General features: G+C 44.9%; 1 protein-coding gene across 1 annotated transcript; it reads right to left on the bottom strand.

Moving 5' to 3' along the window:
• Positions 1-635: 635 nt before the first annotated feature.
• On the bottom strand, positions 636-14,796 carry LOC137891067 (IgGFc-binding protein). The gene is made up of 21 exons (XM_068735491.1): positions 14,736-14,796; positions 12,403-13,644; positions 11,893-12,245; positions 11,118-11,697; positions 10,417-11,015; positions 9,760-10,327; positions 9,315-9,580; positions 8,858-9,199; positions 8,109-8,682; positions 7,795-7,994; positions 7,325-7,466; positions 6,896-7,224; positions 6,224-6,809; positions 5,525-6,123; positions 4,576-5,143; positions 3,878-4,461; positions 3,216-3,783; positions 2,910-3,109; positions 2,335-2,715; positions 1,928-2,214; positions 636-1,057 (listed from the first exon to the last, which is right to left on the bottom strand). The coding sequence occupies exons 1-21, from the start codon at positions 14,794-14,796 to the stop codon at positions 1,048-1,050; spliced, it is 9,039 nt and encodes a 3,012-aa protein (XP_068591592.1). The 3' UTR covers positions 636-1,047.
• Positions 14,797-16,036: the final 1,240 nt, after the last annotated feature.

Below are 16,036 nucleotides of genomic sequence, written 5' to 3'. Positions count from 1 at the left end.
CGCGATTTGGTGCCAGCACCGATAGTAAAACACGATTTCATAATGAACTGTAAATCGTGCTCATTTCCCCCAACAGCGAAATATAAGACACAAGCAGTGCGCTTGTTGCAACTGTGGTGTAATTTGCAGGCTTTGGAGGGAAGCTCAGCGCAGTGAAGTGAAAGCATAAACACTGGTGCGCTCTCACGGTCGGCGCAGTCCGTCAGTGAGATAAAGTTCTCTCTCAGCTATATGAAAACTGCCTAACCAAGGTCTCTCCCACACCAAACTGTCAGACCCCCCCTTGTCCACTATAGTAGCAAACGCAGAGCTGGGTGGACTAAGCTGGCAGCAGGTCTCGTCTCAATCTAGAGAATGCTATCCTGCTATATCCATTGTGTTGTCCATTGTAGATTTTTGTTGTTGTTCTTTGCCACTCCTACAGCAAGGACCTTTAGTGCATGAAGCTTTTTTATTGAAACGTAAAGTTTACACAGGATTTCTCCCCTCACCAGCTGTGTTGGACGCAGCAGAAGCTGCGCACACATTACATATACCCGTAAGAGTCATGCTTTTTAATTTGGACTGGTATACAGACAGTGCTCTACAGGTCTGACATAAGTAAATTGCCTGGGAATCACAAACAACTCATGCAGTGCAATGAAAAAGTATTTATTGGTTGGAACGGTAAGAAGCACACATTTTGTAAAGTACATTTCAGAGACGCTACCATTTCCTCCTCCACTAGATGGAGATGTTGGTCAAGAATGAGCTAGAGTTTTTCCACCGCTCCAAAGTGAACAATAGAGGACCAGATGGCCAGTAAACAACGAAAACCATTTCATGAATCAAGAGGAAGTATTGAAGTATGAGTAAGACTGGCTGTAAACAAGAAAACGTTAGCCGAACGACTTCACATTCCTCATCCTGTTTAATGGGGGTAAAAAGCGGGGATGTGAGCCGCATTGTACGGCTTTTTCAATCACGAGGAAACATCAGTTCATGGTTCTGAGAGGGAACAACCTCAGTTCATACCAGATGCTTTCTATCAACGCAGAACCAACATCTCTACAGGCCACTGAAATGAAAAAGAAAAATTGCAGTCAAAGGGCACTGGAGCAAAGTAAAGGCATGTTCACTCGGGCACAACAGAGATTACAAGCAACACTTCTGAAAATTGTATTTCTAAAAGGCATATGCAAACAATCAAGAGCAGCTCTGATTCTTAGGGGCACTTTCTTGTGTTGTTTAGGGTCTGGTGATGAGAAATCACTGCGAAAAGACAACTACGTTGAATAAAGTGAGGAAGGGGGACGCACCAAACTCAACTCTCTAAGGGACTGACTTAAGGCTAGAACACAGAACTAAAGATGAAGGCTCAAATTAATATTGCACCCAGATGAGTCTTAAGTGTCCTTGGATGACAAGCAGTGATTGGATTGCAAGCATGGTAGCTTTTGATGGCCATGCCTGTCAGCCTCACCTGCTTTTTAATCAGTAATTACCATAGGGGTTTCTCTGGCATTTCTTAATTAAATTGGACCAAATGCAATTAAAAACCACACTCTCATTCCTTTAAAAGGGCTCTGTGGAGTCCTTGTTTAGTTCTTGCTGTTAAGAGAATGAGCGGTTGAATGGTCATAGCACCGTGCCATCTCTCGCTGATCTGTACTTGATTATTTCAGTGGTCAAATTAAGTTTGCTGTTTGCATAATAAAGGGCAAGATCGAGTTCAAGATTACAACTTCCACTCTAACTAGAATTGAAGGTTAAAAGCGTAGACGAGGAGGCGAAGCCGTTACGTTATTAGAACAATTAAAGTTAACATCAGGACTTGGGGAACATTGTGATGAGAGCATGTAGTGAAGAAGATCATTATCATGGCAGTAAATGTAGCAATGTATATTTACCCATTACATTTAAACAGGAAATGCTTTCAAATACTCACCATCTAGAAAAGTCCCCAGCGCTCCAGGAGCCAACAACCACAGACACATCAGTGGTGATTTTCCCCTCTGCAGTCTTCATATCATCTTTGCGGTTGTTATTGTAGTTGCCACAGGCACCGCACATTTTGCCGGACAGGCTACTGTCAATAATGACGGTGACCTCGTGTGAAACCGAGTAGGTGACCCGCACGGCAGATCCTCTCTCGATGATCACAGTCTTCTTTGAGATTTGGACAGATATCTCACTCGTCACTTTGCTGGGAAGGGACATTTTCCTGCCATTTACCTGGATGACATGAAGAGCGGGGAAAAAGCGGGACCAACAAATTTAAGTAAAAGTTTCCACATCAAAAAGATTACTTTTATGGTTAAACATGTTACTATTATCCCTTCCGGCTCTTCTCACCCAAATCATGTGTTGGCTGTTCACTGTGACAGCAGTTTCCATGAAGAACACATACACAGTGGCAACAGTGGGCGATGCACCTTTACTGCAGACCCTGACGTCCACAACCACACGGAACCACAGCTCCGCGGTCTCGTCACACAGAGATGCCACTTCAAACGCCCCTTGAGCTCCTATGGCTCCAGACACGCCGTCAAAGGAGGTGAGGTGGCCGTCTAGGCCGACGCCGCAGTGGCCCTGTTTGACATGGCAACCTTGGACGCCATCTCTTACACCACAAACCTCTCCACTGGTACATGACAGCTTCTCACACTTCACCATCCCAAAGGCCTGGCACATACATTTGGACTTACAGGCTTTGTCCACAACTGCTTGGCCCACCTGGAAACATATATTGTGTGCAACACTAAAATCATTTTTCTTCAAGGTTGGTGAATACATTGTTCAACATATCTTTTAATGTTATAATGGTTTGACAAGAACAGAAAGTATTCTTTTTTTTTTAATTTTGTTTTATGGTTAACTGTCAATTGTGGCACAGTTACTATGTATGAAAACAAAGTTAAATCTTTTACCGTAAGATATTTGCCATTGTGCACACATCCACAGTTGTCCAAGAGAACACATTGGATGCCATCGAAAACAAAGCCGTCATCACATTGGCACCCTTCAAAACAGCTTTCAGAACAAGTAAATGGGAAAAGAAAGCTGGCACAGGTCCCACCACAGGTGTCGGCACACACCTCATAGTGACTGTGTGCAGGGCAGGAAGCCGCTACAAGAGAAGACAACATTTGTTAGACTTTGTATGTGCACCTGAAATATAGATCATCAAAAATATGAACAATTCTTGAGCTAAATTACTGTTGTGTGTAACTTACGGCAGAAAGAGCTGCTCCTCCATGGCTGGAGTTTCACTCCTTCACTCTGGCAGGCCAAAGCGTAGGCCTGGACACTGTTACACAGAGTATCTTTGTTGCCACCCAGAGCACAAACATCAAACACGCAATGAGACACATATGCCGCTGGGTCAATTTTACTGTGGCAGACTTTGAAAGGCCCATTAGGTGCACTTATGATGCCACAGGAGTCTGCCTTTCTGTACAAGGTGGCCTTGGCCTGCTTACATACCGGACACTGGCCTCCACAGCCCCCACACACATTACCAGGCAAGTCCACCACCCATGCCTTCCCAAACTCATCCACACTGTTCGTTCTCCTGCCACCGGGAAGCATGAAGTCATCACCACCCTTGTTGTTGTAGTCGCCGCAAAGACCACACATCTTGCCCTGGTATGTAGAAGGAACGATTACCTCAACGTAATAGACAGTGTCATACAGGACTGTCAGTCCAAAGTCTGTCCGGACAATTATGTTGCGACCTTCCTGGGTGACTCTGAGGAGCCCATTGTTGAGAGAAAGAGGAAGGTTTAGAAGTTCATCATCCACCTTGACAGAGGAGGAGAACAGAATCATTGTGAGGAAATAAATGAAGATGCAGAAGTGTAACCAAACATGTTTTGGATTACGTTTTTGAACTCACAATGACTTTCCATGGCACTTTCTGCTTGATGTGAATAACGTAACCATAGATAGCCACTGCAACTGAATTGGTCACTGACACTTTTCCATTAACCTGAGTTATGTTGAATGGCGTCAGCTGACCATTGTCATCATCACAAACCTTGGCCAACACATAGTCACAGGTACCCTGGAAATCAAACCTCCGTCCATCAAAGGAAATGTAGTGAGGGTCACCAGAAGCCACACACTTGCCTTGCCCCTCGGGGTGGCAGCCTTTCACTCCGTTTACAAGCTTACAGGTCTCCCCTGCATGGCACTTGGCCTTTTGGCAAGACACCGCACCATTTTCTCCACAGATGCATTGCTCCACACACTCATTTTCGGGGTAGAAGACGTCTCCTTTCCTGTAGTAGTGGCCATCGTAGGAGCAGCCACAATCTCTCACGAGCACACAGGTATCCCCACTCAGCAGGTAGCCTTCGTCACACTCGCAGGCCTCTGTGCAGGCCCAGCGGCAGGTGGCAATGGTGGTTAAGCTGGCACAGGTGGCTGGGCAGCCCGTGGCACACAATGTATAATGGCTGTTAGCTGGGCACACCATTGCTGCGGGATAGGATGAGAAGGGGGAGAGAGGAACAAGGTCAAATATTTTGAAATAAGAGATTTGAAATCAAACAAAAATTAAACAAAAACATCAAAACACAATCTCAAACTCACGACAGAAGATATCTGTTCTCCAGGAGCCGATGGGGATTCCTTGGCTCTGACAGGCAGAGACATAGACTCCCACAGCATCACAGACTGATCCATGGTAACCACGGTAATGACAGGCATCATACACACAGTCCTCCAGGTAAGGAACGGGGTCCACAAGACTGTGACAATCTCTGAAAGGCCCTGCCTTGTCAGCGATAATACCACAGTACTTCTGTGCTTGGTACTCTTTCCTCTGGGAGTCTGAACAGGCCTGGCACCATGCCCCCTGGCAGACTGATGAGCAGCCTGGTACGAGGGCCACCTGCCAGCTCTCCCCCAGCTTGGCTCCATTTGTGGCAGTCTGGCCGTTCCGCATGGTCAGATCATCCTGAGCTTTTCCATTGTAGTTGCCGCACAGGCCGCAGACTGTGCCCTGGTAGTTGCTGGGCAGAGTAATGCTCACCGTGCTACGCCAGTCAAAGGTCACGGTGATACCAGCAACTGTCTCCACCACGGCTGTCCAGCCGCTGAGAAACACGACCAGCTCATTATTGTAATCCAGTGGTAGCGAAACGAGCTGCCCATTGAGCTGAGGAGCAGAAAGCGAGAAATATTTTTAGGAGATTATAGATTTAATAATTCTGCAGTCCTTGCTAATCCATTCTAATGTGCAATTAAATTTTAGTTTAATTAAGCCTGTCTGGATCAAAATTTTAATATGCAATTAAATATATATGCAGACGAGCATGAGAGATGTCAGAATTAGCACAATGATAGACGGTATTATCATCTACTCATTCGAATGAGACTCAGAATATCTGTCCTGTGTTTATTTTTAATACTGTAACTACATGTTGGGTCCCATTTCTCTTCTCTCCAAAAATCCACATGAAAACAAGATTACTTATTTAATCTTTTATCAAATCACCCATATGCTTCACATTATCCATACCTCCACATCCATACTTACCAGGACCTTGGAGGGGTATTCTCTGCTGATGGTGAGGGTGAGGCCATAAATAGAAAAGTTGACAGTCCTTGTGTAGGACACGGCTTTGCTTCCCCGGTGGTCATTCTGCACTGTCACCTTGAATGGCTCCAGCCCTGGCTGCTGCGAGCACAAACCCGCCAGCTGATATACACATGTGCCCTGGAAGTCATACCTGTGGCCATCAAAACTCCGGTAGTGTGGGTCACCTGAGGCTGTGCATGTGGCGTGACTGATGGGTCGGCAGGTACGCTCTCCATCAACTACGGTGCACGTCTCCTTGGCAGAGCAGGAGGCCTCGCGGCATGTCACCATGCCCAGGGTCGTATCACACTCACATAGGCGACCGCAAGCCTCGTCGGCCCAAAAGTGCTGACCGGGCTTGTAGTAACGCCCCTGATAGGAGCAGCCACACGTTTTAGCAGGCACACAGACACCAGTGCTGAGGACGTAACCCTCATCACACACACAGGTCTCCACACAGGCACCGTTACAGGTCTTCTTTTGCTCAGGGAATGGGCAGGATGGTTGGCATGGGCTGGCACAGTCTTCATAGTGGCTGTGACGCTGACAGCTCATTGCTGGATATACATTTAAAAACAAAAACAAAACAAAAAAACTTAAATATTTAATTGAAATCTTTGAATAGGATGAACCAATGAGATTCTCGTAAATACTCACGGCAGCCAAACTTTTTCCTCCACTCCTTGATTACTATTCCTTCCTCACGACAATGCTGACTGTAAGAGGCAAATGCCTGGCACAGCATCTTTTTGTCTCCCTTATTCAGACACATATCATACACACAGTTGTTCATGAAGGTCTGGGGGTCCAATTTTCCATGACATTTCTTAAACATATTATTGGTCTTGGCTACGAGGCCCCCACAGAAAGCCTCTGCCTCATAGAGCTTTTGCTGGTTACCGTCACAGGTAGGACAGTTTTTCTTACATGTGTCCGAGCAAGGATGGTTCTTGTCCTGGTCAGACGTTTGCCAGCTCTTGCCCCACTCTATTACTGAGGGGACCGCTTTGCCGGCTGGATTCTGGAGCTCATCACGGTCGTTACCGTTGAAGTTGCCACACAGACCACAGACACTGCCGTAGTAGCTGCTGGGCAGCTTGATGATCAGCTCCCAGTTCCAGTCGTAGGAGACAACCAGGCCAAAGTTTGTGTCCACCACTGCAGCGTGACCACGCTGAAACACCGACACCTCACCTTCACCCTCATCCAGTCGCACAGGAAGATTCAACAGCTCCCCGTCCACCTAAAGGGAATGGATAAGAACAATATGACTAATATCAACACTTAAATACTAAAAGAGAGTCAAACACATCAGACAAGAAATCTTACCATGACTTGACCAATTTGGTTCTTGCGGATGGTGATGGTGTACCCATACACAGACACGTCTACCTCCCTGACATAAGAAACTGCTGTGTTTCCCCGGTTATCATTCCTCTCAGTGACTGAGAACGGCACTAGACCATCCAGATTCCCGCAGGTCTTGGAGATGACATACTTGCAGGTGCCCTGGAAGTTAAAGTTGTAACCATCAAATGTGTGGTAGTGGGGGTCACCCCAGGCCCAGCATTTGCCTGTGTACTCTGGGACGCAGAGAGCTTCACCCTTCTCAACACGGCACTTCTCTTTGACCCGACACTTGGCATCTTTGCAGGGATCTATACAAGAAAAACACAACAGGAAATTGCAATCAAACTCAAAAGTAATTTAAAATTGACTGTAGATTTATTTACTCTGTTAAAAAGTTAGGACTCTTGCCTGTGTTGTAGCATGCCTGGATTCCTTTCTTGACCATACATTTGGTGCTTTTAGGGCAGGAATGTTTCTCACATACGAGGCCCGTCTCTGGATTGCAGGTGCACTTTGTGTTACAGTCTTCCTCATACGCCACTTCACCAGGCTGGGGACATATAGCAGGTTTATTACACAGGGGGAAATAATAGACAGAAGAAAATGAGGTTATAGTAGAGTATTTCATTCTTATCAACCCCCCTACAAATTTGGACAATCTGCTAATTAAGTCTCAGGAGAAATCCTCAGTGCACATATCTACGATTAGACTGGCTCATGTCCAACACTATAGAAAAAGCAAAGGTAACTTAATTGCCATGTCAGCATGAATGGTACTATGGGTATCTGCTTACGCCACTTTGACACTAAAAAGCTATAATTTGTACATTAGTGTATATGGAATGGCTTTTTTTGTAGACATCGGCGTTGAAGTGTACCTTGTATGTTCTCCCATTGTCATAGCAGCCACACTCAGTCTCTTGAACGCAGGCATGTCCATTGAATAAAAAGCCGGCATCACATTCACAGCCCTCTACACAGCTGGCGGAGCACTGTACAATCTCTGTGAGGCCTGCGCAGGATGCAGAGCAGGCGTCTGCACACACCTCATAGTGACTGTTGGCCGGGCATTTCATGGCTGAAATAAATGATCACAAGCCAGGGAAAACATGGATTAGAGAAGTGTGCTTGAAAATAAGAGGTTGATTTGGATGAAAACCCCAAAAAACAAGAATTCCTCTTTGTCACTTACGACAGAATGAAGCCGTCCTCCAGTTTTTGACGTCCACTCCTGCCATGTGACAGTTTAAGGCATAGGCTGCTATGCTGTTACACAACACCTTCCCATCGCCGTCAGAGGCACACACATCAAACACACAGTCAGCAAAGTACGGCTGTGGGTCCAGTTTACTATGGCAGGCGGCAAAAGGACCATTGGGTGCCGTAGCAATGCCGCAGTAAGTGGACTTTGAAAACACAGCCTTGCGAGCTGGTTCACATATAGGACAGTTATTCCCTTCACAGCCATTCTCACACACCACATTAGGGATGGTGACCTTCCATGACTTTCCAAACACATTCACGTTGTTGGAGAGCTGACGGTTGGGCATTTGGAAGTCATCTTTCTTGTCACCGTTGAAGTTGCCACACAGCCCACAGACCTTACCACGGTAATTACCAGGTACTGTGACGGTCACATGATAAACCAGGTCATAAGTGACACGCAGCCCAAAATCTGTTGCAATTACATAATGCCGGCCTTCTTGATAGACCAGCACTGCTTTATCTTTAAGATTCACAGGGAGTTGGTTAAACACTCCATTTACCTAAAAGAAAAAGCACAAGTCCTATTTAAAGAAAAGAATACCTGATGTTGAAATATTTATGCTAAGCTAGTTTCACATCTTGCAACCATCTGCTACTAAATGATACAAGCAATGTGTTTCACTGTATTCCAAATATGAAGCTTGGTTCAAATGAAGACCAAGTGTTGTTGCTCACCAGGACTCCACGCATGTCGTTTCTCATGATGAGAGTGAAGCCGTAGACCTCGACAGCAACCAGCTTGGTGACGGCCACTACTTTGTTGTTCATCATCTGGTTCCACTGGACGTTCTCCACCTGAACAGAAAAGGCCACCAGGTGGGTGCCTTCCAGCCCACAGCTCTTGGAGAGTGTGTAGGTACAGGTGCCCTGGAAATCAAATGTTCGCCCATCAAAAGAGCGATAATGGGGGTCACCAGAGGCATGGCACACACCCTTACCAATAGGATGGCATTTTTGGATGCCGTTCTCCACTTTACACTTCTCATTGGGGCCACATGTGAACTTCTTGCACTCAACCTGAGAAAGACAGTTAAGAAACAAAAGAAAGAAAAACAAACATTTCCACTCAGTAAGTTCACACTGATCAGTATCAAATTATAATTTTCCAAATTGTCCTTTCAGTATCCATTACCTCGCCATCTTGTAAGCACTTGCACTCCTCCTGACACTGCCCACTGGGATAAAAGACTTGGCCAATGCGGTAGTAGCGGTCATTGTAGTCGCAGCCGCACTGTGAGAAGGGAACGCAGTGGTCTCCACTGAGGATGTACCCCTCATCACAGGAACAGCCCTCCTCGCACAGAGCTTGGCAACCTTGGGGAGGGGTCAGACTCTGGCAAGAGGCAGGACAGCTGGTTGCACAAACTTCATAGTGGCTGTGGACTGAACATTTCACTGCTGTACACAGGAGATGTAAAAGACAATATGAATGAGTACAGATTACAAAGGCAACATAAAAACCAAGAAAAGGAAGAAACGCACATTGAAGTATACATAGAAATAGGAGCAGTAGAGAAACTTTAATGTACATTATTTTCTTTTGTAAATTGTTTTATTGAAATGAATGCATGTCTCACCACAAAACTGACTGGTCCTCCAGCTGTACACCTTGGCCCCCACAGTTTGGCAGGCAGATGTGTATGATGTAATAGCCTGACACAGAACATCCTTTCTGCCCTTATACAAGCATACATCATAAACACAGTCTTCAAAGTAGCCAGCTGGGTCCACCTTGGCATGGCAGTCACGGAACGGCCCTTTGGGGTCTTTCAACATGCCGCAGAAATCTCCTTTTTCATATTTAACCTTCTGGGTAATGTCACAATCAGGACACACCCCTTTACAGCCTTCGACACACCCTGGGATCTCTGCCACTCGCCAGCTCGCACCAAAATCTACTGGTGAGATGGATTTTTCACCATTTTTTGGAACCAGGTCATCCTGGGGTTTGCCGTTGTAGTTACCACAGAGGCCACAAACGGCTCCCATGTAGTTGCTTGGCAATGTTACGTACACAGCGCTTTCCCAGTTGAAGGATACTTTGAGGCCGAAGTCTGTGGTGACCACAGCGGACCAGCCACTCTTATACACTGATACCTGTCCTCCATCCAGTTTGATGGGCAAGTTGACCAGCTCATTATTCACCTGGAAAAGAACACACAATTGTATTTACATACAGAGACTGAATATTAAAGTGCCTCACAGGAAAGATTACATTATAGTATAGTTCTTACCATAATCAGGCCCTTGTGTGTCTTTGTAATGACAATGCTGAGGGAGTACACCTTGATCTCCACTAACTTGGTGTAGGAGACCACCTTGCTGCCCCGGTGATCATTCTGCACCAGCACTTCAAAGGGCACCAACTCTGGGTCCTTTGAGCAGAGTGCAACCAGTTGGTACACACATGTGCCCTGGAAGTTAAACTTCCTCTTGTCAAAGGTCACGTAATGGGGGTCACCTGTGGCCTGACAGGTGCTGTGGGAGACTGCCTGGCACTTTCTAATACCCTCAACCACCTGGCACTGCTGCCCTGCCCCGCAGCCTTTATCCTGGCACTCCACGCGTCTGCTTCCAGCAACACATGTACACCTTCGCCGACAGCTCTGGTCAGCCCAGAATGACTCCCCAGCAGCAATGTTTCGACCCTCGTAGGTACAACCACACTTAGCAGCAGGCACACACTGACCTCCGCTCAAAAAAAACCCTGCGTTACAGGTGCAGGTCTGCACACAGGGGCGTTTACATTTGGAGGGAGCATTAGGGTCAGAACAGGTGGCAGGACAGGCATTGCCACAGAGCTCATAGTGGCTATTGGCTGGACATTTAGCAGCTTTAGGGAGAAGACAGAGTATGAAGTGTGATGAATGCTAGGTACAACAAGCAAACAAAAAAACAGTATGTTCATTTAAAGATTATTTTAGATATTACTTACGACATCTTGCCATCTTCCTCCAATCTTGAACCTGTATCCCGACAATCTGACAGGCTTCAGTATAAGCCTCTAGCGCCCTGCAGAGGAAATGTCGGAGGCCGCCTACCATGCATACATCATATTTACAGTTCTCCAGGTATGCTTGTGGGTCAATGACGGTATGACATTTTCTGAATGGCCCATTTATTACAAGTGTGATGAGCCCACAAAACAAGTCACCCTCCCACATCTTCATCAGGCTGTGTTCACAGCGCTCACACCCACCCACACACTCATCTCTGCACAGAGCATCTTCCACCAGCCCTGGCACCTTCCAGCTGCTCCCAAAGGCCACAACCCCCCCTGTCTGAGTGCCGGAGGGTGTGGTGAAATCATCATTGGGGTTGTCATTGAAGTTTCCACAGAGACCACAAGTCTTACCAGTGTAACTCCCGGACAAAGTGACCCCAAGATAGTGTTCCCAGTCATAACGGACAGTCAGGCCAAAATCAGTCTCAATGACCACAGAGCGACCGCTCTGAAACATTGTCAGTTTGTCGTTGTTCAAGGTTACAGGCAAACTCCAGAGACTGTTGTCAATCTGCACATAAGAAAATAGAAAATATATTAAGCTATTACAGTCAGTGTTAGGAATTAAAATGCATCAATTTAAATGAATAGATTCTAAGAAATAATTAAAGCTAATAATCAGAATAGATTGAATTCAAGATAAATAAAATATGTATCTTTGAAAGAATAACAATCTAATATCGTATGAACAAATAGGAAGCCTTACCCTTACACGACCTGTCTCAGACCGGACTACTGTGATAGTGGTGCCATACACCTTCACTGTGACCACGGCAACATACGAGACCCTGAGGCTGCCTCTGTTCTCATTTTGGGCGAGGACTTCAAAGGCTGGAAGATGATCATCCTTCCCACAGTTTTTAGCAATGACGTATGTGCAGGTACCCATGAAGTTAAAGTTTCGCCCGTCAAAGGTGCGGTAGTGGGGATCTCCCATGGCCCAGCAGGTACCTGGCTTCCTTTCCGCTGCCTTGGGGACACAGGAGGGATACCCACCCTTCACTTCACACACCTCATTGGCACTGCAGGTGGTACTGCTGCAGGACAAAGATCCACTTCCTGGAAAACCATAGATAATATATAATTTATGTCCACATCATTACTGTTAATTTATGTGTAATGTAAAAGATTTAATCTCTCCAATGAATATATTTTATATTATGAAATGATTTTCTTTAAATATGTTTTTTTCCCTAAACAGCTATGTGCACCTTACCTGGCTGTATACATTGTCCCAGGGAACCATAACCATTCATCTGGCTGATTCCTATACTGTAGAGAGCAAAGCGGGAACCAGAGCTGGACACAGTGTGTCTATTGTTGCCAGGGTTTTGTGCGTAGGACATCTCCGCCCAAGAGAAATCTGTCCCGGTCACCTTTTGCCACTGGACATTACTGGGCAGGTTTGTACCATCAATACGCAGCTCTGCCATCGCACTGGTCTGTGCCACAATCAGGGCCTTGTTTTCAAAGCCGTCCAGAGCCTCCAGTGAGTAAGAGGAGCAGAAGCGCTCTGTGGGCAGGATGGTCATCAAGAACGGGTCGTAGAATTGAAGCCAGTTCCGTGTGACACCATTGAAGAGCATGAGAACCTGGATGCCATGATCAGCCTGAATGTACAGTGTTTCAGGATTGTGGTAGCGGACCTCCGATATTTGCCCTCGGGTCAAAGTCAAAACATCTTCACGGTTGCCGTGTTGGACAGTGGCCCGTGTGGGCTGGGAGGCCTGGAGGAAGACGCTGTCATATCTCTTCTGGAAGGTCAGGGGAGGTACGATGAAGCTGGACCCCCACCTGCTAACTGGCAGCAGCTGCTCATATACATGGTTACATCTGGAGAAGCGCCAGGTGCACGTGTGACCCGTGACAACAGCAACAGGGTGCTGGGAGGCAACTCTGGTGCCAGAGAGTTCATACGCGCTCTGGAGCTGAACACTCTCATACGGCTGGAGATCTATCACCATTTTGCTGCCACTCCCATAAACACGACCCTGGAACATGATGGAGCCGCTCGGGAAAACCTCCACTTTGTTGCTCTCTTTTCCATTTGTCACCAAGAACTCTTTATAGGAGCCATAGGGGGTCCCAGCAGGTGTGAAGATGAAATATTCTGTACCCCATTCATTGACCGGATACACCACAGAGGTGTCTGCTGTGTACAGCTTGAAGTTGAAAGAGGTTACAGTCACATCTGCCGAGGCTTCAATACGCACCGTGTTGGGAGACTTCTGGCTGCCGTACATCTCAACACCAGCAGGGAGACTGATTGTGACCTTTTCTCCAGCGTTAAGAATTTTCTCTTGCTTGAAGTTTAAGGGAGGCACATGCACTGTCACTTTAGCATTGGCCTGAACAGCGGTGATGTATAGCTGATAGCGAGGTCTGGCGTAGTGTGGAGCATAATTCTGCATGAATGACAGTGCGAACTCTCTCCCTGCCCATCCAGCGTTAGATGGACCTGACAGACGGGAGGAAGAGCAAGGAAACAGGCAGAAAAACACATGTCAAAAGAAGACTTCTTTTCAAGTCACTTAAAATGAAGACGTTTGCCAGAAAATTGCTCTTCACAAATCTTGTGTGTGAAGAAAACATGTCAAAAAATTAAGAAATGAATGAGACAATTTGTGCCAAGGCAATCAAAGGGATTCACGTACTGGAAATACAAAACTTGGCTTGAGACTTCTTGGATCGCATACACAATACAAAGAAACAATATGACATCAAACAGAATGTGACTAAAAATACCTTCATTTCAAAGTTAAAAAGCGAGGATGAATGCTATTCTATAAAGGACGGATTGCTTTTCCCTCGATAACCATTGTGAGAGATTTAGGCTGAGGAATAGTCACTTGACTGCTTCTCAACAGCACTCAATAAGTCACTTGCACAGACAATATAATTGCATAATGGAAATATTATCAATATCTGTGCCTTTGCTGTGAAAAGATTTTTTTCTGGGCTCAGCCAGGGCCTGGGGGATTTAGATTACACTCCTGTTTCACCCATTCAGTATAATAGTTCCAACTCAATAGCAGCTGAAGGTAAATGCTATTCCCAACAAAAGCAAATTTCAATTTAGATGGCTATCCTTTATGTGCTGCTCTCTCGAATTCTTCACCTTTTTAACATTCTGCTTCATACACACAAGCACCTGGTTTGGGCGCACAACAATGCTCTCAACTGATGGGGTTGACAACTTGGATAAATTGCTTCAAATTGAGCTATCACTTGGCTACAACGTCCTGCGGGGGAATTCTGCGCCAAGGTTTGAGAAATGCTGCTGTGATTGATTAATTGGGCTAAGCCATGTTCAGTCAGATTTAAGAGCTGTTAAAAGGCAGGCAGGCTTTTGTTAGATAAAGAAAAGAAAGATTTTCCTGAGTTTTGAAATTGACATCATTACTACTGTGTTTGTTCAGTTTAAAACGGCTTAAAATCAGCTGTGACAAATTGGAAAGAAGATAAGCAAAGTTATATCACATTGAAATGAAAATGAGTAGCATTCAAGTGGGTCCTGCCAAAAGAAAAAAAATAAGTAAAATGACTTACAGCTGAGTAGAGCCCCCAAAGCACAAAACAGCAACAGGGTGCCCATGGCTGAAAGAGACATCTTTGTTTTAGTTACATTATTTTAATAATATAAATTGATTAATTTCACCAAACAGCCAAATAAATAATCTCAGATTGAGCAGTGCTTACCTGCTGCGATGCGGGTACAATGTTTTTTTTTTAAAATGACATCCTTTTATGTGCTCAGACAGATAAAAACACAACCAATCAAAAACCTTGAAGCTCAACAGCAACGACTTTGAAAAAAACAATTTGCTTCCTCTAAAACAAATTAAGGCAGAACTTGGCACAGATGTGCAGGTCCTGCTGTATGTTGACATAGGTGTGAGGTCCAATACCAACTATGTATGGGATGAATCATCTTTTGCTTCAGTAACAACTGAATAACAGGAGTCATGAACATCCTGTCATTTATTTTAAGGAATCGAGTGAGAATCCCCGCATGACCTCCCAAATAATGTGTAGCCGTAGAAGATAAACATTTGTAGGTATGTATAACATTAAATACTGTATTTGAGGGGAAACCAACCTGGACAACCTTCTTTAAAAACTCTTATCCTCTTCTCTGAAGTGGACAATTTTCAAAATACATTTGGATAATATATAAGTTTATATATAGAAGTTTATTCAACATCTTTACCTTTTTTCAGCAGAAATTCCAATGCTATTTGACATCAAACAGGTCAATGTGATCATTTCTCATAGTCATTTATATTGTATAACCAAATAATCCATTTTAGAGTGGGCAAGGCAAGAATGTGATAAGACCAAAATCACAAGTCTAATTTGATAATCGGGCTTGGCTTTGAAAAATATGTAGAATACCACTAATGTCTCACATCTCAAGATACATGCTTTATCAAATGCTAGGTTGTTCTAGTAAGAACGTTTATTTTCTTAGATTTTTATAGTAGAAAAAAAACCGAGCTGTGACGCAATTGCACCCTAACAAGTGCTAAATATAAAAGTCAAATACTGACATTTGGTAAAAATGTGACATGTTCGTTTCATCTTTGTGCCCTTATTTCTTCAACCAGTGTTTTGTCATTTGTGTCATCTATCAGTTTGAGAAAAACCTTAACCACACAACTTATTGTGCGTCACATTGCAAACTTGTAAACCCTACTCAATGCAGAAATCACAAGTTCTGCCAATGTTTATATTGCGTCCTTTAAACCAGATTGTGTTTATAAGCAGACATGCCCTTGTAAGGCTGGGAAGATAGGGATAATCCTGTGGACCTGATCCATCAAATCTTAATTAAACTAACATTTCTGCTG

Source organism: Cebidichthys violaceus, unplaced genomic scaffold (assembly GCF_023349555.1).
Source record: "Cebidichthys violaceus isolate CVI_PGR_0920_01 unplaced genomic scaffold, fCebVio1.0.p SCAF_7, whole genome shotgun sequence".
Taxonomy (NCBI): Eukaryota; Metazoa; Chordata; class Actinopteri; order Perciformes; family Stichaeidae; genus Cebidichthys; species Cebidichthys violaceus.
The sequence above is the reverse complement of the archived record's forward strand: the minus strand, read 5'-3'. Positions and strand labels throughout refer to the sequence as shown.

Bases quoted from the DNA above. Each gene is read 5' to 3' on its own strand.
- LOC137891067 (XM_068735491.1), bottom strand. From the start codon at position 14,796: ATGTCTCTTTCAGCCATGGGCACCCTGTTGCTGTTTTGTGCTTTGGGG. The intron at 8,683-8,857 runs GTGAGCAACAAC...TTTTTCTTTTAG, and splicing joins ACGACATGCGTGGAGTCCTG to GTAAATGGAGTGTTTAACCA. The intron at 3,784-3,877 runs GTGAGTTCAAAA...TCCTCTGTCAAG, and splicing joins AAGTGCCATGGAAAGTCATT to GTGGATGATGAACTTCTAAA.